Source organism: Neltuma alba, unplaced genomic scaffold, assembly GCF_004799145.2.
Source record: "Neltuma alba isolate B1F8T4 unplaced genomic scaffold, ASM479914v2 tig00012964_pilon, whole genome shotgun sequence".
Taxonomy (NCBI): domain Eukaryota; kingdom Viridiplantae; phylum Streptophyta; class Magnoliopsida; order Fabales; family Fabaceae; genus Neltuma; species Neltuma alba.
The window spans coordinates 476,524-503,636 of NW_021637323.1; the positions used below are offsets into that span (position 1 = coordinate 476,524).

General features: G+C 30.5%; 1 protein-coding gene and 1 pseudogene across 1 annotated transcript; both read right to left on the bottom strand.

The window, feature by feature from the left end:
• Window positions 1-1,701: 1,701 nt before the first annotated feature.
• On the bottom strand, window positions 1,702-8,819 carry LOC114733060 (serine carboxypeptidase-like 40; annotated as a pseudogene).
• A 9,176-nt stretch (window positions 8,820-17,995) lies between these two features.
• Window positions 17,996-26,713, bottom strand: LOC114733062 (serine carboxypeptidase-like 40). The gene is made up of 7 exons (XM_028920472.1): window positions 26,150-26,713; window positions 22,585-22,692; window positions 21,965-22,239; window positions 19,813-20,073; window positions 19,337-19,545; window positions 18,927-19,032; window positions 17,996-18,456 (listed from the first exon to the last, which is right to left on the bottom strand). The coding sequence occupies exons 1-7, from the start codon at window positions 26,556-26,558 to the stop codon at window positions 18,289-18,291; spliced, it is 1,536 nt and encodes a 511-aa protein (XP_028776305.1). The 5' UTR covers window positions 26,559-26,713; the 3' UTR covers window positions 17,996-18,288.
• Window positions 26,714-27,113: the final 400 nt, after the last annotated feature.

Genomic DNA, 27,113 nt, shown 5'->3' on the forward strand with positions numbered 1-27,113 from the left:
CACACATCCGACACAAACCGATATAAATTTTCCCAAGGTCTTGACGATCCTATTAATGTTGGTCAAAAGCAAATTTGGCAAAAAAGTATATAAATTTTCCCAAGGTCTTGACCGTTCATCCTATTTCTCTTATATATTCATAATAAGTAATTTAAAAATTACATTTTTAACAAATAATTAGCTTTGTTTTTTAGGAAAATCGCAATTAAAAATCCTAGAATTTGAAAAACACAGATAAAGATCCTTAACAACTTCACTGTAGATTTTGACAATAATAATATGTTATGAAGTTGTCAAAACCCACAGTGAAGTTGTCACATATCTTTATTGTGTTTTTTTAAATTTTAGGGTTTTTTTTTTTTGCAATTTTTCCTAACTTTTTTGTCATCTCTTATTTACTGGAGGAATTTACATATTCATTCTTTCCGCAAAAATTTGAACTCGTGGCTAAGATAATAAGTGTTTGGTGTTGAATAATTTGGGTAGATTAAAAAAATTAGTTAAATTAATTGTTTGTTATAAATATATGTTGTTTCTCTCTAAAATATTCTCTATTAATATTATATGTATTAATTAGAATTATCATTTAACAAAATATTTAACATATGCAACTACTATAAGAACTACTTAAAAAAAAAAGAAAATATAAAAAGACAAAATGAGTTATAGTTTTATATTTAAAATCAAATTGAATGTCAAACTAACTCTTGTATTAATAATCGAATGTGACATTAAGAATTAAATGAGGTAAATAATATGATGATATGAATAATGGAATTCATAAAATTTTACCTTATTTGGTGAGTAATTATTGGGAAAACTATTATTGAACTATCTACAGTTACCTTCTTCAATTTTTAATTTGGTATCTACGTGTTTTTTTTTCTTCTTATTAAATCTTTTAATTTTACTCTGTTAATAGCATTTATTCTTATCACTTTGTTCTATAGCATTATTATACTATATACAAAAACTAATTGTGCTAAGAAAGTGAAATTGAGTGATTTAATATGAAAAGAAAAAATAAAGTATCAAATTAAAAATTGAAGAAAACTATGAGTATGAATGATTTTCCCAATAAACCCTAAAATTATAAGCAAACACGCATCTCGCAAATGTTTTCTGAACTTACTACTGCTTGTAACTCTGTAATAGCACGTTGTGAACATCATTGTTTTTTCAAACAAAGGAAAATGGATCTGTGGAAGGGGGGGGGGGGCGAAGAACTGGGTTGGTGGGTTTTGGTCCAAAAATTTAAGAAATTTTGAAGAGCATTTTTACTCCTATATTCACACAAGTCCAGTCCACCGTGGCTTACTTTAAAAAGATATCTCATTTTATTGAAACTAAAATTGGTTGGCATAGAAAAATAAAGAAATGAAAAAAAAAAAAAAGCTGAAAATTACTGAATTTCAAATAAAGAATGTCAACAAAAAGTTGTTGTTATTTAAAAATTTAGTATTGTCAACAACAAATAAAGTATTGTTACTAAATCTAATTTGAGATTTAATAATTTTTATTTTTTTTGTCATTTTCTCAAAAAATATTCTCCGTAAGAGATTTGAAAATATGATCTTATAGATTTTGGGCCGACTTCTTTATGAATCAGCCCAACTCTTGTTGAAAGAAGGAGCCAGGCCAAGTAATTGAATCTCAAGTAATTATTTTCAGGCTAAAGTCATATAAACCCAACCCAACCCATACGTCCATAATCAATCGGATACATAATCAATTCACCATCTAAAAGAGAATTATTCTCTAACATCAATTTCAATATTATTTTGGGTGAAAGGGGGGCCTATAATTCATAATTGATTTACATTGCTTAAACGTAAATTAAACTGAAATTACTTATTAAAAATAAAAAGAGAGAAAAAAAAGGAAGGAATTAGAAATTAGGGATACGTGTAGTGGTATTAGGAAGAGGGATGCCTTTTAAGAAGTGGGTGACCAAAGAAAGGGCTCTTGCTGGCTGATAGCTGGGCACTTGGTGTCCTGCTCCTCTCACTGTTGCAAATGTTAAATTTCCTTTGTACATCTCTGCGTACCCTCCTACCTGTAATTAACAACCATATGTATTAATTAATATCCCATTTCTTTTTATAGTTTTTAAAATTAATCTCATCAAGCGATGCATCTAGCGGTTTAGATTACATAATTTTTAATGTAATTTCTTGATTTATATATCAGAATCAATATTTAGAAACATGTGTTTACCAAAAAAAAAATTTAGAAAAATTTGTATTCTTGCATGTTTCAAATTATGACTTCCAATTCTTGTTATTAATTTAGTTTTCGAGTTTTAAATTGAAATAACTCAATTCCCATGATTTCTTAATTCGCAATAAATCAACCCTGATGATTTATCGGCATGGAAGAATCCAATTCTCATAAACCTTTAACTCAATAAACTATAAGAATTGAGTTGTAATTAATGAGACAAGACTAAATTGATAACCAAATAGTGAGGACTACAAGTTGGGTTTTTTTTTTTTTTGGAAAAAAAACTATTGCTATACTACCTCAGTCATTTTATTGCATAGTTTTGAAAATATTTATTACAAATGATTTTAGATTTTTAAAAGCATTTTAGATTATTGGAAACTTTAAAAAATTAAAATTATGTGGTTCAAGGTCTCAATTTAATCATTTGAAAAAGGTTAAAAAAAACAATTACCTCTCCATTGACGAACCAGGGATGCCAAGCTGTCTTAATGGGGAGATTCATCTTCTCAATAGAATACTTGGTTGAGGTTACTGGCACTTTTCCATCCACATCTCCACTGCATCATTTTCCACATCTTTCGTTACAAAAGGGGGGGGAAAAGGAGCTTTTTACACAAATTTTCTAATCAGTGTAGAGAAAATGTGGATGTACAAAAGTCAGAAGGAAAGAAAATAGAGAGCAAAGAAAACTGGATAGGCCTCACACCCTATTTTTTTCTCCAACCTTTCTTTGTTCCAATTTTTCCTTCCCCTTCAAACGGGGAGAAAACTCACTCTTTTTTCTATTTTCTCTCTCTTTTTTTCCCCTCTATTTTCTCTTCGTCCAAATAAAGGATTAAAAACTTTCTAACTGATGTAGCTAGCTAATAATACCATAGTGAATGAAAGGATGATGTGACTACCTAAAGATCCAAACTTGAAGGCTATGATTGAGGAACTCATGCAAAAGTGGAAGCACAGTGGAAGGACTATCAAGCCATCGAGAGATGATAACATTGCTGCAAGGCTCCCAATCATGGCTGAGTTTTGTGACATTGGCATGTAATGCCTCTTGTACCTCAGCTCGGTTCAAATATGCATACACATAATTATCATTGCATGGGTCTGTCACTACCTACAATGCCATTAATAAGCATAATTCTGTTAATTTTGCTTTATTCTCAAGCATAATATTCCTACCTTCTCTTTTAAATATAATCAGATTCTATATTTCGAATCAGGGTTTTTCCCTAGTATATCATCAAAATATTAAGATCCTATTTAGAATCACGTTTAGAATCATTTATAAGCACATTGTATATAAGTCAAAACAACACTCATCTCATATACTTATTTTGTATTATATAAATTATAATTAAAAGACTACTTACAAGCCATTCTAAACGGACTTAGGGAGAAGTAGAATACTTACAGAGGGGGGCTTAGGGAGGGAAGTGAGGTTGGAATTAAAGCATAGAGGAGCATAGATGTTGTATATATCGATGTAGCCAAGATCTTTCTCAATTTCATCTAAAGCTGATCTGCATTCACTGCTCCAGTTTGTGACAGCCTTTGAGAAATCACACAATTTGTTCACAATACAAGCTGCTTTGTCTGATATTACGGCATGGCTTGCCAAGAAATCCAACATCCCTTTGCTGTCTGTCTCTTCGTTTATCACTGCATTCCCTATCTATTAAACAAAGAAGATATGCATGTGTAATTATAGAAAACTTATTGGTACAAATGGCTTGAAGCATAATGACATGAAAGCTTTCTAATAAGCGGGAAGTCATGGGTTAATCTCACCTATAGTCTCAACTCAACGTTTGCCTCTTAAATTTTTTTTTTTTTTTTAAAAGCTCATTGTTGTCCTATAAGCTTTGCTATTTGTTTTTAGAAGGGCTTATATAAATTATACAAAGAAATAGAAATAAATGTTATATATTTTAGCAAATTTGAAAGAAGCCAGCACAATTACTCTCTGCTGGACATATTGTAAGTTTTTGAAAAAAAATTGAGAAAATTATATTTATTACCTTTAAAATTTAATCCAGTCATTACTCAACATTTTTCTTTTTTTTTCTTTTCTTTTTCAATTGAGGTAATTCGTCTAACATTTTAATGTATATCACACAAAAAACTTCCTGAACTTATATATTGCCATTAATCAATATTAAAAATTTTATTTGTCATCTTGTATAATACTACCTCTGGTCCTTAATATAAGATCTTGTTTAACTTTTATTTTGATCCTAAATATAAAATCTCAATCCACTTTGTCTCTTATATTTATGTATTTTTTTCAATTAGTCTTCTTATAATAGTAGTTCTAGTTAATACACTTGATTAATAAGGATATTTTATTAAGGACAACACTTGTTTATTACAAATAACTAACTTAACTTCTTTTCTTAATCTCTTCAAATTAGATAATATAGCTCTTATTTTAGGACTGGAGGTAGTATCATTCATTCCAATCTTAATTATTTTCAATAAAAAAAAGAAGTAATAAAAATAAATAATGGACTGATGGTGGATTTTAAGAATCAATCTAACATTTTTAAGGGGGGGGAAATCACAATTGATGGACCAATGTCTTAGGTCTGACCACAGATAGTGGGCTAGGACCCATCATGAGCAAACGACTCGTTTACACCCACAAGACCAATTATATGATAGTAACAGCAATTTTGGAATAAAGCTATTAAAACCCGTGATGATTTTTCTTTGTGGAAGAAAAATAATAGAGCCAATGGAAATTCCAAGATTCCTTTAGGTCATTTCTTTGTCTTGGTCAAAAATTCCATGTTACATAACATGTTAGCTGTCAAATCAAACTCATTTTTCTAATTATAAAACCAAACCAAATGACTAGATTCCAAATACAAGAAGACGACGTAAATTCTAAGGGGGGAAATGTCATGAAACAATTTTGGGTGAAGCAAAGAGAGAGTCACAGATAAAACAATGACCTAACTTACTCACATCAAATACGCTCGTTTTAAGAGGTAGCCCACCCAACCTATAAACTTGTGATAAAAGTAAAACAAATAAGGATAAAAGATGGGAGCTAACAAAGTCCGACACAATTAATAGATGGCTAAGCATGATGCTCTGGGTTCAAACCAGACCATGTGGATAGAAAAGCAAAACCTATTTTGGTGATCTCTACACTTTGAAAAAATTAGTTTTTAGCCATCGGCTGAAGGATGCCGTCTTATTTCCACCAAAGGGGGAAAAAACAAAAGATGGGAGAGACGTACCAAGATGCCTTTGAGGTTGAAGAAAAGGAGGAATTAGGATGGTTGTTATGGTAGAGAATGGTGTGAGCAAGCTGAGGAACATAATGGCCAGCATAACTCTCCCCAGCAATGTAGAAATCAGAATTCTTGTACTCTGCAAACCTCTCCAACCAGTTTCTTAAAAAAACGTAGTTGTCTGCTGCAGTTTTCTTGTCCCCATTATTGCTGTAATCTGATGTTCTGTTTGAATATGAAAATCCCACTCCTGCTGGTGATTCTAAAAATAATACATTTGCAGCTGCAACAACGCACCAACCCCCATATATATATATATATATAAATGTCAATAATCATTATATACTTACAACGACATCAATATAGCAGGTACTCATTTAACGAGTTTTAGTTTTTGCACCAGTATTTTGTTTTTTCTGTATGCCTATACTTTTAATCCGAAACGCTGGTTCTTATAGTTTTCTCATAAGGTCTATATCTGAGTTTAACTGCGTTAACTTTATCAACACTACTGTTAGGTATATGAATCAAAATCAGAATTTATTAAAACTATAAGGACTAAAAATAAGCTGAACCCTTTAATAATAAATAGTGATAATGTGAAGGGAGGTACCATAGTTCCAAGAGTATTTGTTGATGTGAAGTGTTTTGCCGTCACTATTAACGCGGAATGGTCCCAGCTCTTGCATTGCCCCATACGCAAGTGATGAACATCCTGGACCTGGAAAACCACCAACTTGTATGAGCCTGGAGCCTCTAATTTTTTCATGACAATACCAGTTATTTTATATTTTATAAATACATTAATTGATATTAATATATAAATCCTGAATTTATATTTCACAAAATATTCTGAGAGTTTTTGAACATATTTGTTTTTTTGAATTATATATTTAGCCATTACAATCCATATTTTTTCAAGAAAATTCTTAAATTTACTCAAGATTTTTTACTTTATATATTTTCATTTTGATCTATTAATTCTTTACTTTCATTTCTTTAACTTCATTTGACCTTTATTGGGACAGTTTATTTTTATTTTTAGTTTACGTTCCCCCCTTGAAATACAGAGATTCTCTTTATCAACAAAATAGTGCTGGAAATAAAAAGTAGGGAGAATTATAATGAGATCGCAAGAAAAAAAATTACTGATAAGTCTTAATGACAATGGAATAAAAAGTAGGGAGAATTACAATGAGATTCCAAGAAAAAAAAAATACTGATAAGTCTTAATGATAATGGAATAGTTGTCATTTACTAACTTTAAAATTTGTTATTATAAACTGCATTGTTGTCACTAAGATATTTTTTTTTCAGATATTATGTTCTTTATTTGAGACTTTATAACAATTCTTGCTAAGAAGTAAATTACTTAGGCTCTCTTTTTCATTTTTATTAAAACTGCAATAAGTTCTCTAACATTTTCTAGGCAGTTATACATATTTTAACGATAGAGTAAAATATCTGTTAAAGATAATGTTACTTGATCCAAAATGTTCATATTATAACTTAGTTAATCCATTGGTCGTCGCTCTGAGATTTTCCCCATAAATATAATAATAAATAGATTATTTGCAAACACAGATCACAAGAAGCAGCCAGGAAATCCTGCAAGATAAGGATATGAAGGGATTTCACTTCCAAAATAATTTTCTGTTTAATTTGAAAAATGACAATTTTTAACTAAAACAACACAAAATTAAAACTCCTTCAAAGTCAAAACACTTATAAATTAAGTTAATAATAACAGAATTTCTAAGCTTATATATTGTGGCAAAAAATGTCTCTTAATCTGATTTGGTCTAACAAGCAAGTGGACGTTTAATTATTTACTATATGATCAAGCAATTGCATGATTGGAACCTCCTAATTAATGAAAATTTCCATAATAAACATATTGCTTATGAGAAATGAAAGATGCCATTGAAAAACAACAAACAGATTAAAAAAAAAAGATAAAATAAGAGCAGGAAGAGAAATATATCACACTACAGCATGATTTTAATAATCTTTTAAAGCAAGGTTCTTTAATGTTGTCACTTTTTTTTATGGCTAAAGTATGCATCTGGTTTTTTTTTAATTTTATACAAAGTTTCAATTTGGTTTTAAATATTACATTTATATTAATCCTTAAAATCATTAGGCTTGTGAATGATAATTTTCTGTAACAATTATAGAGTTTTGAAATTAAACTTAATATATTAACATTTGAGAATATTTTATCAACATTTAAAATTTTAATGTCATCATTTTTTAAAAAATTTTTAGAGTTAAAGGACTAAAAATATACTTTTTAAAGTTAAAGATTAAATTAAAATATTGTACAAATTAAAGAATCCAATGTATATTTTAATCTTTTTTTATTGAATATTTTCGTCTCCAGAACGCAATCTTTGACTTTAATTGTAGAATTGAGAGATGCGTTTCTGAGAAAAAGAGAGGCAACATTTCAAATCACACGTTCTGATTACACTACTATTTACTTCTTTCTGATTTTAGATGCAAGAGTTAATAACTAACTTACAAAAATTAAAAAAATTAGCTAAATTAATTATTTGTAATACATATGTATGTGTAGATGTTCTAAAATAGCTCATTAATAATTGGCAAAGGAAACTATCCTTGCTGATGAAAATTCCTTTAGTATGTGTGTAATCAATAAGATTGTTTTGGGAAAATTATCCATTTGTAAGACAACCAAGATTGGGATCTATATTTAGGAATAAAATAAACCTTTTAACTAGTTTTTATATTTAAAACCGAAGAGAGTAGTTAAAAAGCACCTGAGTTAATTAAACGGCTATATCTTATACGTACCTCCATTGAGCCAAAGAAGAAGAGGCAATTTGTGCCTATGAGATTGTTGAGCTTCCACAAAATAGTAATAAAAAGCTCTTCCCGCAATTTTATCCACAGTCACATATCCTCCATACTGAGAAAAACTCACACCTTCAGGCTGTCCTGGAAGCCTCTCAATCCTATCTTTCTCTTTCAATCCTTGCTGAGGATAATAGTAACGAGACTTATCATCATTATGATCTCGAAACACAGCCTTATCAACCTCGAAGATTGTCTCACTGCTTCTGTTGCTGGAACCTCCTCCTCTGAACTTGGCCTTGTTCAGATTCCTGAGAGTTTGTTCTTGCTTTCTACTTCCATGGATTTCATCCACAAAGAGCAGTAGTGTTGAGAGAAGGAAAAGTACCCACCAAGTTTCTCTGCCCATTGCTTGTTTGATCTTCTCGGGAAAATATCAGTATTTTAAAGTCTAACAGAGAAAGAGATGAGAAAGGAAAAAAGCGAGGTAGGAAGTGAAGGAGAATGGTATGGGATGGGATATATAGATAGCTGGGTAAGCTCTGTGCGCGCGCGCGCGCGCGAGAATTTTATAATGTGAATATGGAAGCGAAGGAGAATATTTTTTTTTCTGCACAGAAGAAACGGAAGCAGATTAAGATTTTAAATTAATTGGAATCTTTCATTTTAGTGGTGCCTTTGTTCAAAATTTATTGATATACTTAATAATTGATTATGACTATTTTTCACAAAAAATGTTTAATTTTTGGCCAACAAGTGATGCTAGAATTTGGTTTGTATGTATACGGCCCATTGAAGTTTAATTACTCTTATAACATTGTTAAATAGCTATGAAATTAATATTGGGTATGATGATATGTTGAAAAGAGAATAATAATAAGAGTCGAGACACATACATGTATACAGATTTGCAGATATTACTATTATTATATTATTATTATTATTATTATTATTATTATTATTAAATGATGTGGACCTTCTTTTTTTTTTTACCAGAAGATGTGGACCAAATTGAACTTTATTTTTTATGAGAAGTTTTGGTGCAGGCTTGCCAATCATGCATGATCTGGCCACGTGACTGTTTCTTTTTAGAGAGTGAAATAATTGTCATTTATTTAATAAAACACATTAAAAGTTTGTGGAGAAAAAGGAACACCAAAACCTTATTAATTAAGAAAAGCATTAACTGTATTGAAGACTTTCAAAGTTAAATTAAAGGAGGGAAGGCAGGTTTGACGAGACGAGTGATATAAATTAAATAAATACTGTATCTCTAGCTAACACACTTATTTTATCTAAATAGTAAATGGTACCCAATTATAATCAAACGTTTTACACTTTTAGAAGTAACAAAATTAAGAAATATATATAATTTTATTGGTAAAATTAAACATTTTCGTATGCTTCAGATTTTGGTGGAATTTTCAGTTATTCCTTTTAGATCCCTGTATGACATATGAGATCTATATTAGACATACCTAGATCTTATATATTAGCTACATCTTTCGATTAGTCAATATATTAATATATTATTAATAAAATTTATACTAATTTGGACTCTTCACTGATCATGAATAGCTAAAAAAAAAAATTATTCAGCGTTGGTGTATAAGAAAATAATTATATTATAGTTAATTATAGTTAGACTCTAATTTCAGTACAATTTGGACTCTTCTGCTAATAATGCAGGAAGAAGAATAAGGATGGGCGGGGCCTCTCTCTTGATAGGGCATCTATAGGTGATGTGGAGAATTTGGATTTGATATCTTTTTTATGACAAATTTTAGAAAAAAAGTTGACTTTACCTAAGACCCAAATGACTAAGGGTTCATTTGGCTCAATCCCATTACAAGCCTGCAACAGTAATTGTAATTACATTACCGGGATATAATGTTGGGTTACTCTTTAGTATGGTAATAATCTTTACCATGGTAATAATGATTATTATCAAAATTTGGTAATCTTCATTCATGCTCCCCCTCCCCCCTTATGAATCATTATTATCATCTCATTGCATGTTTCAAAAGTCTCTTTTGCCCTCCAATCTTTATTACCTTCTTCCACCTTTTCTTTATCATCCACCTCTTCTCGCCGTTGATGAACTTACCACCGTGAGCACCGCCACACCCAACACCCACAATAACCATCGTTTCAGTCCCATGTTCACCACCCAAAAAATTGTAATATTCTGATTGTATTGTTCAGATATGAAAAAGAATAACTCTGTGATATTGTTTTTTTTTCCAGCAGAAAGGGAAAGGGATGAGGTCCCAATATGGAGCGCCAAATAACACTGATTGGACTGTTTGCTGTCATAAAGCCAAAGGAGTTTGATGACCATGAACTGCCTCTAATTGGAGATAGCCATGGAAATGGGTGTGACCACTATGAATTGCCTCAAACAATATTGTTTTTTTTTTGTTTGCTCAAGGAAGAAGAAGACTGTGATCTATATCTCGCGCTTCAGATTTTTGTTGGGAAAGAAGATAATAAATCTAGGAAGAAAGGATCCAGTAAAGGAGTTTTTTTTTTTTTGTTGAGATGCATTATAGACTTTTTAGTATTAACTTTATTTGATTAATATAAGGGTAATTTTTTTGCTCAATCTTCTTAGTAACATACCAAACATATGGATGGTAATAAACATTGTATTATATTCCATTGCATTACCATCTTTAGGCATATAGGAATTGAACCAAATGGCTCCTAAGGCTTTTGCTTCAAAGATGCCTCAGGTCGTGATATGCTCCAGAGTCGAATCCACTCTCTTAGTGAGCATATCCAACCCTTTTCCTCCCTAAATCCATGTGGAGTGATGATGCCTTTTGTCGTCAAAAGCACTCAATTAAACTAGATCCTAATTAATTGTGTAGTTTAGGATCGACCTAGGTCATTACTTCCAAGGAGCAAGTTGTGGGTATTATTAGGTGAAAATTTAGGTGATAAAAAAAAGGTAATAAATTGGACCTAAACTAAATGCAAAATTCTAATTCTAAATGCAAGATGCAAATGCCCTAAAATATATGAAAATTAATTAAACTAAATGAATGCAATGCAAATTTTTAGGGTTTTTTTTGAAGAAAAATAAAAATAATGAATAAAAAAAATTAATCAGAAAGCAAAGAGAATTAGCAAGTAAAAATTCAAAATTTTCTCTTCGGTACGGTAGAGGGGACAACTTAGGATTTGCATGGATTTAACCTTCATAACCTTAATCAGTTAATTAATTAACCAAAGGGAAGTGATAAGAGTGGAATTAATAAACTTAATCACCTATTTGAACAAAGGGAACCCTCAATTTCAAAAACCCTTAAACTATTAGAGAACTCATAATAGTGTAAGGTTGGTTAATTAAGCTTATCAAGACCAATGAAAATAATTCAATTAATTCTGGAAATTATGTTTGAAATTATCTAATTAAACAATCAGATAACCAACCAACTTAATTAAACAATTAAGAGGCAAAGAGACTCAACTTTGCAATTCAAACCACATTGATAATTAAACTCATAATGAAAACTCAATTATAAATTCAATTCAATTAACAATACAAAGGTTCATAAACATAATTCCAGCAAGTGTCTCAACACAAATAAAATCCAAATATCAATCCAATCCAAGAATAAAAAAATAACAATCTAGAACTAAATTGTCTCACAAAATGCAACTCAAAATTATTTAAATTAAATAATCTCAAGTCCTTGAATTAAAAAGATAAATGGAACATCACTCCCTTGTGGTCTTCAAGTGCTAGCCCAAGGCTCTAGTCTCCTCCATGCTCCTCTCAAGTTGCCTCCCAAATAAGCTTAAGCTTCCATCAACGTGTCTCCTCCTCCAAGCTCCTTAGTGCAATTCATGGGAGCGTGGCGCAATGAATAGTGAAAGTGATGTTGGGTGGATAATTGAGAAGTGGCGTGACTGGAGGGATGGAGAACAATGAATATTTTATGGGTAAGAGATGGAGTAGGCGTTGAGGTCTTCCGTGGATGTGTATGGAGAAGGAAAGAGTCTGATCTTTAGGCGTGCCTCCCTCCTCCAAAAATAAGGAAAATAGTATAACGAGGAAAAAAGAAATTTTTGTGGATCCAGAACTCAAGCCCATTAGTAATTAATTGACCCACTTGATATTAGTCATTGGATTGTGCTTAGATTCCCAAAAACAATCTTGCACCATTGGATTTCCCATATGCAAATTCTTGACCTACAAGAATTTAAGTGCATCTATTAACGTAGATTATATCCAAATATAATATAATCTCTATCAAAATTAAATGTTAGATACGCACAAAAATTAGGCAAGAAATTACAAAAACTTTCTAAAAATAATCTTTCTAAAATATGAGACTTGTTTTCAAAGAAATAGGAAAAATTTAATTCCAAGTCAAATAGGAAATCACAAAATATTTATATTTTAATCCAAAATCTTAATTTTTATGCAAAATCCCAAAATCAACCAATTTATCCAATAATGCATAAAAATCCATTAAGCTCAAATTATCATTTAAATCCTGAATTAATGTGGGATAAAATATATAAAAATTGGGCTTTATCATGGAGCTTATGTATATGTGTGTGTGTGTATTTTGATTTTTATTTGATAAATAAATAAGAAAATATAAAAAAAAAATACATCTAAAATTTTAAAATAACCAAATCAGAATGACTACAAAAATACCGTTATTTGCTTTTCAAATATTGTCAGTATTATTAAACTGTAATGAATAAGACTGATTGGAACACAAAAGTTAGAAAACAAGAATAATGGCAGTTAAACAGAAAAATGCTATGGAAAAAAAGGCAGTAGCGTTTTTGTAAATAAATGACATGATCGTTAACTTTCCACAGTGTTTATTAAGAGAATTGCCATGGAAAGTACTTTTAACGATGGCTAAGAAATTAATCGTTGTTAAAAATACTTTTCACGGAGGTTATCTTAATAACCGCCTTGGAAAGTTTTGAATAACCCTATCCCGCTTTCTGTCTTTCTCATTTTCATAGTTTCACACAATCAGTGTGCCCATGGTCCCCCCTTCTCACCACCACCGAAACTGCAAGACCGGTAAATCCCCTCTGTTTCCCGTGGTGTTCGATCCTCCATTGGCGTCATGGTTGATTTCTGCTGTCCTCCACCATCTTCTGCCTACCATTGTTGCTCTTCTTGTGTTTTAATCTTCTCCCACTGAGTGAGTTTCCTCTTCTTTCATTCTTTTCTTTTTTTCTTGGTCTTAGATATTTTATAATAGAAATTTGTTGTATTTCAAATGGGTTGATTGGTTTTACATTTTGGATGTCTTGCATTGTTTATTTTGTGTTCTTTTGTGCTTGAGGGGTTGGTTGGTGACATTTGGAGTTAGGAAATCTCAATCCTATACATGGTATTAGAATCATATTTAAATGTTCAAAGTTGATTAGTTCTTAAATTTTAATTTTTTTAAATTTTTTAATATTTTATTTCAAATTTTTGTAATAAACTTGAGAATTATACTAATAAATAATTTGTTAAGTGTTTTGTGCCAATTTTTTGTTGTTGTGAACTTGGATTGATAACAAAGTATTGTTTAAAATTTCATGACAAATGGATATCATTTGTGTTTTCTATTTTGGATTCAAAAGTTTAGCTTGAAGAATCTTTATTCATGGAATTGGTTTAAGATTGAATTGTTCCTTTTTTTCTTAGTTACAGTTCTTCAATTTATCTTGTACTTGTTTATTATATTGTTGGTTTGTTGATTAATTGATTTTTCCATTTTTAAAATAATTTGGGATTTGGTATATTTAAGGAAATTTAATTATTTTTTAAAAATAAAAAAAAAAAAACATACATTTCTTTTAATTGTAATTAAGTGATAGTCACTTAGCATTGACTTCTTCAACCAGCCGAGAATATTTCTGAGTTGTGTGCATCGGAGAGTCACAAACTATCTCATTGAATTAAGGATAGCCGCGAGATAGCCGAGATAGTTCTGAGTTGTGTGTATCGGAGAGTCACAAACTATGCTCATTGAATTAAGTGATAGCCCGAGATAGCCCGAGATAGTTGTTAATTTGTAATTAGATACATTCCTGTTAATTGTAATTAAGTGATAGTCACTTAATTACAAATTAAAAGGAATGTATCTTTCTACTAACCTTAATTATTTTATTTATTTAAATATTTGAATTAAGCAATTAGAATTGAGTTTGACAGTAAAACTATGCTCATTGCTCTATAGAACAATAAATCATAATTAAATAAAAGCTAAGAGAATTAGTAAAGAATATGATGATGGGGTTGAAAGGTTTTTTGAGTTTGCTCAAAAAAATACTCATAATAAAAGATAACTTATTGTTGTTCTTGTGTCAAATGCTTAAAAAAGCAAGGAGTTGGGTTTGGTCTGAAAATTTAAGAACTCTTGAAGAGTATTTTTTCTTCCATATGCCAGATTTATACAAGTCCAATCATCCATAGTTTATTTTAAGATAACTCATTTTATTGAAACTAAAATTGGTTGGCATAGAAAAATATTCTCTGCAAGAGCTTTGAAAAACGATCTTCCAGATTTTGAGCCCATTTTTTTGCCAATTAAACCAACTCTTATTGAAAGAAGTAGTTTGGGCCAAGTACTTGGATCTTGAGTAATTCTTTTCAAATTAAACTCATATGGGTTTCATTTCCCGAAAAACTACCCAAATAAAGCCCAACCCAACCCATAAACCCATAATCAACCTCACGCAAAATGGACTCGCCATTTAAAAAAAGGAACTATTGTCTAACAACTCATTTCAGTGTTTTTCTTTTGGGGTGGGGGGGGGGGGTTCTTGAGAAGACAACGTTACGATAATTCATAATTCATTTACATTGCTGAACGTTAATTAAATTGAAATTACTTATTAAAAAACAGAGAGAGAAAAAAGAGAAAGAATTAGTAATTAGGGATATGTGTAGTGGTATTAGAAGAGGGATGCCTTTTAGGAAGTGAGTGACCAAAGAAAGGGCTCTTGCTGGCTGATAGCTGGGCACTTGGTGTCCTGCTCCTCTCACTGTTTGCCAATGTTAAGCCTCCTTTTTACATCTCTGCGTACCCTCCTACCTGTAATTAACCATATGTATTAAATTAATATCCCACTTCTTTTTATAGCTTTTAAAGTTAATCTCATCAAGTGATGCATCTAGCGGTCTAGATTATATAATTTTTAATGTTAGTTCTTGATTTATATATCAGAATCAATATTAGCCATTGGATTGTGCTTAGATTCCCAAAAACAATCTTGCACCATTGGATTTCCCATATGCAAATTCTTGACCTACAAGAATTTAAGTGCATCTATTAACGTAGATTATATCCAAATATAATATAATCTCTATCAAAATTAAATGTTAGATACGCACAAAAATTAGGCAAGAAATTACAAAACTTTCTAAAAATAATCTTTCTAAAAATATGAGACTTGTTTTCAAAGAAATAGGAAAAATTAATTCCAAGTCAAAATAGGAAATCACAAAATATTTATATTTTTAATCCAAAATCTTAATTTTTATGCAAAATCCAAAAATCAACCAATTTATCCAATAATGCATAAAAATCCAATTAAGCTCAAAATTATCATTTAAATCCTGAATTAATGTGGGATAAAATATATAAAAATTGGGCTTTATCATGGAGCTTATGTATATGTGTGTGTGTGTGTATTTTGATTTTTATTTGATAAATAAATAAGAAAAATATAAAAAAAAATACATCTAAAATTTTAAAATATCAAATCAGAAATGACTACAAAAATATACCGTTATTTGCTTTTCAAATATTGTCAGTTATTATTAAACTGTAAAGAATAAGATTGATTGGAACACAAAAGTTAGAAAAACAAGAATAATGGCAGTTAAACAGAAAAATGCTATGGAAAAAAAGGCAGTAGCGTTTTTGTAAATAAATGACATGATCGTTAACTTTCCACAGTGTTTATTAAGAGAATTGACATGGAAAGTACTTTTAACGATGGCTAAGAAAATTAATCGTTGTTAAAAATACTTTTCACGGAGGTTATCTTAATAACCGCCTTGGAAAGTTTTGAATAACCCTATCCCGCTTTCTGTCTTTCTCATTTTCATAGTTTCACACAATCAGTGTGCCATGGTCCCCCTCTGTCTCACCACCACCGAAACTGCAAGACCGGTAAATCCCCTCTGTTTCCCGTGGTGTTCGATCCTCCATTGGCGTCATGGTTGATTTCTGCCGTCCTCCACCATCTTCTGCCTACCATTGTTGCTCTTCTTGTGTTTTAATCTTCTCCCACTGAGTGAGTTTCCTCTTCTTTCATTCTTTTCTTTTTTTCTTGGTCTTGGATATTTTAATAATAGAAATTTGTTGTATTTCAAATGGGTTGATTGGTTTTACATTTTGGATGTCTTGCATTGTTTATTTTGTGTTTCTTTTGTGCTTGAGGGGTTGGTTGGTGACATTTGGAGTTAGGAAATCTCAATCCTATACATGGTATTAGAATCATATTTAAATGTTCAAAGTTGATTAGTTCTTAAATTTTTAATTTTTTTAAAATTTTTTAATATTTTATTTCAAATTTTTGTAATAAACTTGAGAATTTACTAATAAATAATTTGTTAAGTGTTTTGGCCAATTTTTTGTTGTTGTGAACTTTGATTGATAACAAAGTATTGTTTAAAATTTCATGACAAATGGATATCATTTGTGTTTCTATTTGGATTCAAAAGTTTTAGCTTGAAGAATCTTTATTCATGAAATTGGTTTAAGATTGAATTGTTCCTTTTGTTTTCTTAGTTACAGTTCTTCAAATTTATCTTGTATTTGTTTATTATATTGTTGGTTTGTTGATTAATTGATTTTTCCATTTTTAAAATAATTTGGGATTTGTTATATTTAAGGAAAATTTCTGTCAAAATTTTTATAAAATAAAAAAATACATTTCTTTTAATTTGTAATTAAGTGATAGTCACTTAGCATTGACTTCTTCAACCAGCCCGAGATAGTTCTGAGTTGTGTGTATCGGAGAGTCACAAACTATGCTCATTGAATTAAGTGATAGCCCGAGATAGCCCGAGATAGTTCTGAGTTGTGTGTATCGGAGAGTCACAAACTATGCTCATTGAATTAAGTGATAGCCCGAGATAGCCCGAGATAGTTGTTAATTTGTAATTAGATACATTCCTGTTAATTTGTAATTAAGTGATAGTCACTTAATTACAAATTAAAAGGAATGTATCTTTCTAACACTTAATTATTTTATTTATTTAAATATTTGAATTAAGCAATTAGAATTGAGTTTGACAGTAAAACTATGCTCATTGATTCTATAGAACAATAAATCATAATTAAATAAAAGCTAAGAGAATTAGTAAAGAATATGATGATGGGGTTGAAAGGTTTTTTGAGTTTGCTCAAAAAAATACTCATAATAAAAGAGATAACTTATATTGTTGTTCTTGTGTCAAATGCTTAAAAAAGCAAGGAGTTGGGTTTGGTCTGAAAATTTAAGAACTCTTGAAGAGTATTTTTCTTCCATATGCCAGATTTATACAAGTCCAATCATCCATAGTTTATTTTAAAAGATAACTCATTTTATTGAAACTAAAATTGGTTGGCATAGAAAAATATTCTCTGCAAGAGCTTTGAAAAAACGATCTTCCAGATTTTGAGCCCATTTTTTGCCAATTAAACTAACTCTTATTGAAAGAAGTAGTTGGGCCAAGTACTTGGATCTTGAGTAATTCTTTTCAAATTAAACTCATATTGGGTTTCATTTCCCGAAAAACTACCCAAATAAAGCCCAACCCAACCCATAAACCCATAATCAACCTCACGCAAAATGGACTCGCCATTTAAAAAAGGAACTATTGTCTAACATCAATTTCAGTGTTTTTCTTTTTGGGGTGGGGGGGGGGGTTCTTGAGAAGACAACGTTACGATAATTCATAATTCATTTACATTGCTGAAACGTTAATTAAATTGAAATTACTTATTAAAAAAACAGAGAGAGAAAAAAGAGAAAGGAATTAGTAATTAGGGATATGTGTAGTGGTATTAGGAAGAGGGATGCCTTTTAGGAAGTGAGTGACCAAAGAAAGGGCTCTTGCTGGCTGATAGCTGGGCACTTGGTGTCCTGCTCCTCTCACTGTTGCCAATGTTAAGCCTCCTTTGTACATCTCTGCGTACCCTCCTACCTGTAATTAACCATATGTATTAAATTAATATCCCACTTCTTTTTATAGCTTTTAAAGTTAATCTCATCAAGTGATGCATCTAGCGGTCTAGATTATATAATTTTTAGTGTTAGTTCTTGATTTATATATCAGAATCAATATTTAGAAAATTTTGTATTCTTACATGTTTCAAATTATTAATTTAGTTTTCGAGTTTTAACTTGAAATAAATCAATTCCTATAATTTTTTAATTCAGAATAACTCAACCCCTATGATTTATTGACACGGAAAAATTCAATTCTTATAAACGTTTGACTCAATAAACTATAAGACTACCTCGGTCATTTTATTCTTGTAGTTTTGAAAATGTTTATTACAGATGATTTTAGATTTTAAAAACATTTTAAATGATTGGAAACTTGAATAAAATTAAACTATGTGGTTAAAGGTTTTAATTTAATCATTTGAAAAAAAGGTCAAAAACAATTACCTCTCCATTGACGAACCAGGGATGCCAAGCAGTCTTAATAGGAAGATTCATCTTCTCAATAGAATACTTGGTTGAGGTTACTGGAACTCTCCCATCCACATCTCCACTGCATTATTTTCCACATCTTTCGTTAAGGAAAAAAAATCTTTTTATACAAATTTTATAATCAGATAATATGAATGTACAAGAGTCAGGAGAAGATAAAAAATGGAAGGAAAAAAATGGATGGACCTCACACTCTATTTTCTCTTCAACTGTTCTTTTCTCCAACTCTTCAACCCCATTTAAGCAGGAGAAAACTTGTTTCTTTCTCCATTTTTTTTTTCCTTCTTCATTTTCTCGTCATCCAAACAAAAGATTAAACGATATAGCTAGTTATACCATAATGAATGTAAGGATGATGTGAGTACCTAAAGATCCAAACTTGAAGGCTATGATTGAGGAACTCATGCAAAAGTGGAAGGACAGTGGAAGCACTATCACGCCACTGGGAGATAACATTGCTGCAAGGCTCCCAATCATGTGTGAGTTTTGTAACATTGGCATGTAATGCCTCTTGTACCTCAGCTCGGTTCAAGTATGCATACACATAATTATCACTACATGGGTCTGTCACTACCTGCAATACCATTAACAAACATGATTCCATTAATTTTGCTTCCTTCTCAGACATAATAAGATTTTATATTTTAAATAAGTTTTTTTCCCAATATATCATCAAAAGATTAAGGCCTTGTTTAGAATCACATTTAAAATAACTTGTAAGCACATTTGACATCAACTAAGACAAATTTTCACATACTCATCTCGTATTTTATAAATTATAATTGAAAAACTATTTATAAGCTATTCTATACGGGCCCTGAGCTACAAGTAGAATACTTACAGAGGGGGGCTTAGGAAGGGAAGTGAGGTTGGAATTAAGGCATAGAGGAGCATAGATGTTGTATATATCGATGTAGCCAAGATCTTTCTCAATTTCATCTGAAGCTGCACTGCATTCACTGCTCTGGTTTGCGACAAGCTCTGAGAAATCACACAATTTGTTCACAACACGAGCTGCTTGGTCTGATATTATGGCATGGCTTGCTAGGAAATCCCACATCCCTTTGCTGTCTGTCCCATCATTTATCACTGCATTCCCTATCTGTTAAACAAAGAAGATATGCATGTGTAATTATAGAAAACTCATTGGTACAATGGCTTTATGGCATAATGACATGAAAGCTTTCTGATGAGCGGGAGTCATGGGTTAATCTCAGCTATAATCTCAACTCTTCAATGTTTGCCTCTTAATTTTTTTTTTAAGGGCTCATTGGTGTCCTATAAGCTTTGCTATTTATCTTCAGAAGGGCTTGTATAAATTATACAAAGAAATAGAAAGAAATATGACTACCTCTAATAGTTAAGATAAGATGTCATTTGACTTTTATTTTGGTTCTAAATATAAGATCCTAATCTATTTTGTCTCTCATATTTACTACCTCCTATTTTTAATATAAGAGTTAGCTAGTTGATTAATTTGAGTAGATTAAGAAAATTAGTTGAGTTAATTATTTGTAATAAATATGTGTTGCCTTTCCTAAAATATCCTTGCTAATTATTGGTTAGAACTACTATTATTACAAGGATTACTTTGAGAAAAAAATGGATAAATGTAAGAGACAAAGTGGATTGGAATATTATATTTATGAGCAAAATAAAAGTTAAACAAGCTCTTATATTAAGGACTAGAAATAGTATTCATTTTTTTTCCAGATAACCCTTCTAATAATAGTGATTATTGCTAAGAAACTTGATTAGTAAGAATATTTTAGGAAAGACAACATATATTTGTTATAAATAACTAAATTTATTTTCTTAATCTACTCACTATTTAGGACCACAGGTAGTATGTAATTTTAGCAAAATTTGAAAGAAGCCAGCATAATTACTCTCTGTTGGACATATTTGTAAGTTTTGAAAAAAAAAAATAGGAACATTATATTTATTACCTTTAAAATTTAGTCCAGTCATTACTCAACATTTTTCTTTTCTTTTTAATTATAGGTAATTCGACAAACATTTTAAGGTATATCACACAAAAAACTTCTTGAACTTATATATTGCCGTTAATCAACATTAAAAATTTTATTTGTCATCTTGTATAATGTCATTCATTCCAACCTTAATTATTTCCAATAAAAAACTGAAGTAATAAAAATCAATCTAACATTTAAAAAAAAAAAGAAAAGAAGTGAGGGGCCAAATGGATTAGGTCTGACCACAGATAGTGGACTGGGACCCATCTATTCATATATATGGTCCAACCCACCAAAACATTCCATGATTTGATAACCCAATAATGAGTCTTGACCCATAAGCAAACAACTCATTCACCCACAGAACCAATTTATATGATAGTAACAGCAATTTTGGAATAAAGCTATTAAAACCAATGATTTTTTTTTTTTTGGGAAGGGAAATAATAGAGTCATGGAAATTCCAAGATTCCTTTCAGGTCATTTCATTGTCTTGGTCAAAAATTGCAGGTTACATAACATGTTAGCGGTCAAATCAAATTTATTTTTCTAATTATAAAACCAAACCAAATGACTAGATTCCAAATACAAGAGGACAACATAAATTCTAAGGGCAGGAAAATCTCATGAAACAATTTTGGGGGCAGTAAAGAGAGAGTCACGGAGAAAACAATAACCTAATTTATTCATATCAGATAAACTCTCATTTTTAGAGGTTGCCCACCCAACCTATAAACTTGTGATAAAAGAAAAACAAATAAGGAAAGAAGATGGGAACCAACAAAGACCTGCACAATTGGCACAATTAGTAGATGGCTAGGTTAATTCTTAAACATGATGTTTTGAGTTCGAACTAGGCCAAGTGGATAGAAAAGGCTTTAGTGGGATGGACAAAACCTATTTCGGTGGCCTCAAAAGGATTAGTCTTTAGTTATCGGCAGGAGGATACCACTTGATTTCTATCAAAAAAAAATTAAAAAAAAACAACAAGAAGAAGAAAACATGGGAAAGACGTACCAAGATGCCTTTGAGGTTGATGAAGGAGGAATTGGGATGGTTGTTATGGTAGAGAATGGTGTGAGCAAGTTGAGGAACATAATGGCCAGCATAGCTCTCCCCGGCAATATAGAAATCAGAATTCTTGTACTCTGCAAACCTCTCCAACCAGTTCCTTAAGAACACGTAGTTGTCTGCTGCAGTTTTCCTGTCCCCATTATTGCTATAATCTGATGTTCTGTTTGAATATGAAAATCCCACTCCTGCTGGTGATTCTAAGAATAATACATTTGCAGCTGCAAAACCACACCCCCCCCCCCACACACACATGTGAATCAGGATATATTTACAATGACATCAATATAGCATATACTCATTTATGATAGGGTTAAACACGCAGTTTTGGTTCCAATCTTTTAATGATTTTTAGTTTTTGTTGCTCTATACCCCTATACTTTATATTGTCCCAAAATCTGGTCCCTGCAGTTTTTTTATGAGGATCTATATCTGAGTTTAACTGCGTTAACTTTATTAACACTACTGTTAGCTATAGGAATCAAAATCAGAATTTATTAAAAATATAGAGACTAAAAGCAGGCTTAACCCTTTTATAATAATAGTGATAATGTGAAGAGAGGTACCGTAGTTCCAAGAGTATTTGTTGATTTGAAGTGTTTTGCCGTCGCTATTTACACGGAATGGTCCCAGCTCTTGCATTGCCCCATACGCAAGTGATGAACATCCTGGACCTGAAAATACACCAACTTGTATGAGCCTGAAGCCTCTAATTTGTTCATGACTATATAAGTTATTTCATATTTTATAAATATATTGGTATTAATATATAAATTCTGAATTTATATTTCACAAAATATTCTAAGAGTTTTTGAACACATCACTTCTTTTTCTAATTATATATTTAGCCATTACAATCGATATTGTTTTCAAGAAAATTCTTTAAGTTACTCAAGATTTTTTACTTTATATATTTTCATTTTGATCTATTAATTATTTACTTTCATTTCTTTAGCTTCATATGAGTTTCATTGGAACAGTTGATTATTTTTTTAGTTTACCTTCCCCCTTAAATTACAGAGAGATTCTCTTTATCAATAAAATATAGCTAGAAATAAAAAAAAATAAGGAGAATTATAATGAGATCCCAAGAAAAGAAAATAATTATTGATAAATTTTAATGATAAGGAAACAATTATCATTTATTGTTTTGAAACTTTTTAGTTGATTACAAGCTGTTCCCACTGAGACTTTTTGGTAATTATGTTAATTATTCAAAACTTCATAGCAATTCTTTGTAAAGAGTAAAATTACTTAGACCTCTCCTTTTTCATTTTTATTAAAAACTGCAATAATTTCTCTAACATTATCTGCGCAACTATACATACCTTAAAGATAGAGTAAAATCTCTGTCAAAGATATGGTTAAAAAAAAGTCTCCGTAAAAGATAATGTTAATTGATCCCAAATATTCATATTATAACTTGGTCTTCGCTTTGAGATCTTCCCCATAAATATAATAATAAATAGATTATTTGCAAAGACAGATCACAAGAAGAACTTCCAAGAAATCCTGTAAGATGAGGATACTAAGGGATTTCACTTCTAAAATAATTTTCTGTTTAATTTGAAAATTGGAAGATTTTTTAACCAAAGCAACACAAAATTAAAACTCCTTCAAAATCAAAACACTTATAAATTAAATTAATAATAACCAAATTTCTAAGCTTATATATTGTGAAAAAAAATGTCTATTTATCTTATGTGGTCTAAGAAGCAAGTGGACATTTACTTATTTAATATGATCAAGATTGAAACCTCCTAATTAATGAAAATTTCCATAGTAAACATATTACGTATGATACAATGAAAGGCGCCAATTGATAAAAAACAAAACAGATCAAACAAAACAGATAAAATAATGGCAGGAAGAGAAACAAATCACACCACAACATGAATTTAACAATCTTTTAAAGCAAGGTTCTTTAATGTTGTCACTTTTTCTATTGAATATTTTCGTCTCCCTCACGCAATCTTCGACTTTAATTGTAGAATTGAGAGATGCGTTTGTGAGAGAAAGAAAGGCACACATTTCAAATCACACGTTTTCAGAGTTGGAATTTCGTGGTGAGATGCACAATATAAGTCAATTTAACTAATTCATTAAAATAAAAAAAAATGATAGTTAACTTAATAAACGGTCACAAATTAAAATTTTTAAAAATTTTTTTTTTCCAATTTTACCGATATAAAATATAGCCGTGAAGGAAAGAGAAAAACGTAAGGAGTTATCTTTCAGCATTAATTGTAGGAATAAAATTAACAAATAAGCATTAATTACTCTTCAAATAATATATATTGTAGATCAAGTCATTCTGCTAAAAGCAATTTATCTTGTGGACTAGAGGGAGTAATTAACATCAAACTTTTTTTTAAGTCTTTTTTATGAGTATAATGGGTTTAAAAGTTAAAGGGAAAAGGCATCCTTGGAAACATCATACCCCATAAACATAGTTGAAAAGTTTTACTGTTTTCTATTTTACTACCTCCAGTTAGATTGATCATAAACGGCGTAAAAAGTGAAGGGAATTTTTTTTTGGGGCTAATTTTTTTACACGGATAAACACCAACCAGTATAAAAAGTATTTTTTACATCGATATAAGAATTGGTGCAAAAAATTCGAAATCTTTAAAACTTTCTACACTGATTATCAAAATAAATATAAAAATTTGAAAAAAAATAAAGATTTTTAACACTATTGATGTACATAGATTACATGAGTATTAAATCTTTTAAATTTGTGGGTTTCTTAATTGTTGTCTTGATGCATGTGTTTGATTCCGTGACTCACATTGTGGTTTTCACGCAGACTTGGACAAAGAAAATATATCATGCGAAAACGACGTAATTAATTTACATATAGTTTATTTTTAACTTTTTAGTGTAAATATGAATTTGTCATGTGGTGGGAAAAGTTCCCCATTTATTTAATTCATCTTCAATTTTTTAGAACCAGACACTACAGGGAAATTATATATATTTATATACTATATATTCCTGATAATTAATATTCAATGTGCACGAGTCGTCGTTTGGTAAACTACTATACTTTTATGTGTCTTAATATAATTGGTGTTATATAGTTATATGTGTATATGTGTACAATAGGCATCACAAAGGTATTATATTTCGATATATGATGAATTGATGATTAATCAAAAAGAAGGAAGATTATTATGACTTTGGTCCCTATAATTTTACTAGATTTTTAATTTAGCCTTTGTTATCATATTTCGAGTTAATTTTACTTTAGGATCTATACTTTTATTATTTTTATTATTATAAGTTAATTATACTATTCCAGTTAGCATTAAGATAATATATAACTAATTATACCCACAAAACTTAACAAAAGGGGTTTTGTAAATTATAAAAACATTATAAAAATTAGAAATGGTAACACTCTCAAAATCAACGTCCAGAAAAAAATCCATATTACTCGTAGCATATTGTAGGACAAAAATATCATCATATTTTTGGTGGTATGATATAAAATTAATTAGTAATTAATGATAAACATGGACAATGACAAACACCAAGCGTCTAATTAAAAAACTACATGACAACCAGAAAGAAGCTTCAACATTCATCATAATAATTATTAGAGTCTCCAACAAGTTAACACCACAACAAGATGCATTATTTCCTCTTTTGCATGTGAAGCTATAGGAATCTACATTGTAAGCAAAATTAAACAATTAGCTATTGGCCAAAAAGAAAACAATATCAATTAGCTAGAGATAGATGGCAAGTTTTAGTCAAGTCTATAACTTTATCTCTTTATAATATCACTGGCTATTTACTTCTGATTCTAGATGCAAGAGTTTGATAGCTAATTAATTTACAAAAATTAATCAAAATAAGTTAAATTAGTTATTTGTAATACACATATACGTGTAGATGTTCTAAAATAGCTCATTAATAATTTGGATTAAACTATCTTCACTAGTGAAAATTCCTTTTATTATGTGTGTAATCAATAAGGTTGTCTGGGAAAATGATTATACATTTGTGAGCCAAACAAGATTATGATCTATATTTAGGGGGAAAATAAAAAGCTCCTATATTTAAAATCGAACAGAATGATTAAAAAAGATCTGAGGTAATTGAATGGTTATATATTATATGTACCTCCATTGAGCCAAAGAAGAAGAGGCAATTTTTGCCTATGAGGTTGTTGAGCTTCAACAAAATAGTAATAAAAAGCTCTTCCTGCAATTTTATCCACAGTCACATATCCTCCATACTGAGAGAAACTCACACCTTCAGGCTGCCCTGGAAGCCTCTCAATCCTGTCTTTCTCTTTCAATCCTTGCTGAGGATAATAGTAACGAGACCTATCATCATTATAATCTCCAAACACAGCCTTATCAGCTTCGAAGATTGTCTCACTGCTTCTGTCGATGGAACCTCCTCCTCTGAACTTGGCCTTGTTCAGATTCCTGAGAGCTTGTTCTTGCCTTCTGCTTCCATGGATTTCATCCACAAATAGCAGTAGTGTTGATAGAAGGAAAAGGACCCACCAAGTTTCTCTGCCCATTGCTTGTTTGATTTTCTCGGGATAATATCAGTATTTCAAAGTCTAACAGAGAAAGAGAGAAGAGAAAGAAACAAGAGAGGTAGGAAGTGAGGGAGGATGGTATGGGATGGGATATATAGCTAGCTGGTAAGCTGTGTGTGTGTGTGAGAATTTATAATGTGAATGTGGAAGCGAAGGAGAATATTTTTTTTTCTGCACAGAAGAAACGGAACCAGATAAAGATTTTGAATTAATTGGAATCTTTCAGTTCATCGGTGCCTTTGTTCAAAATTTATTCATATATTTAATAATTCATTATTGACTATTTTCAAAAAATGTTTAATTTTTGGCCAACAAGTGATGTTAGAATTTGGTTTGTATGCATACGGCCCATTGAAGTTTAATTACTTTTATAACATTGTTTGAAAATTGCTATGAAATTAATATTGGCTATGATGATATCTTGAAAAAAGAATAATAATAAGAGTCAAGACACATACAAGCAACAAGCATACAGATTCTGTAGATATTATTATTATTATTATTAAAAAAAATGATGTGGACCAAATTGAACTT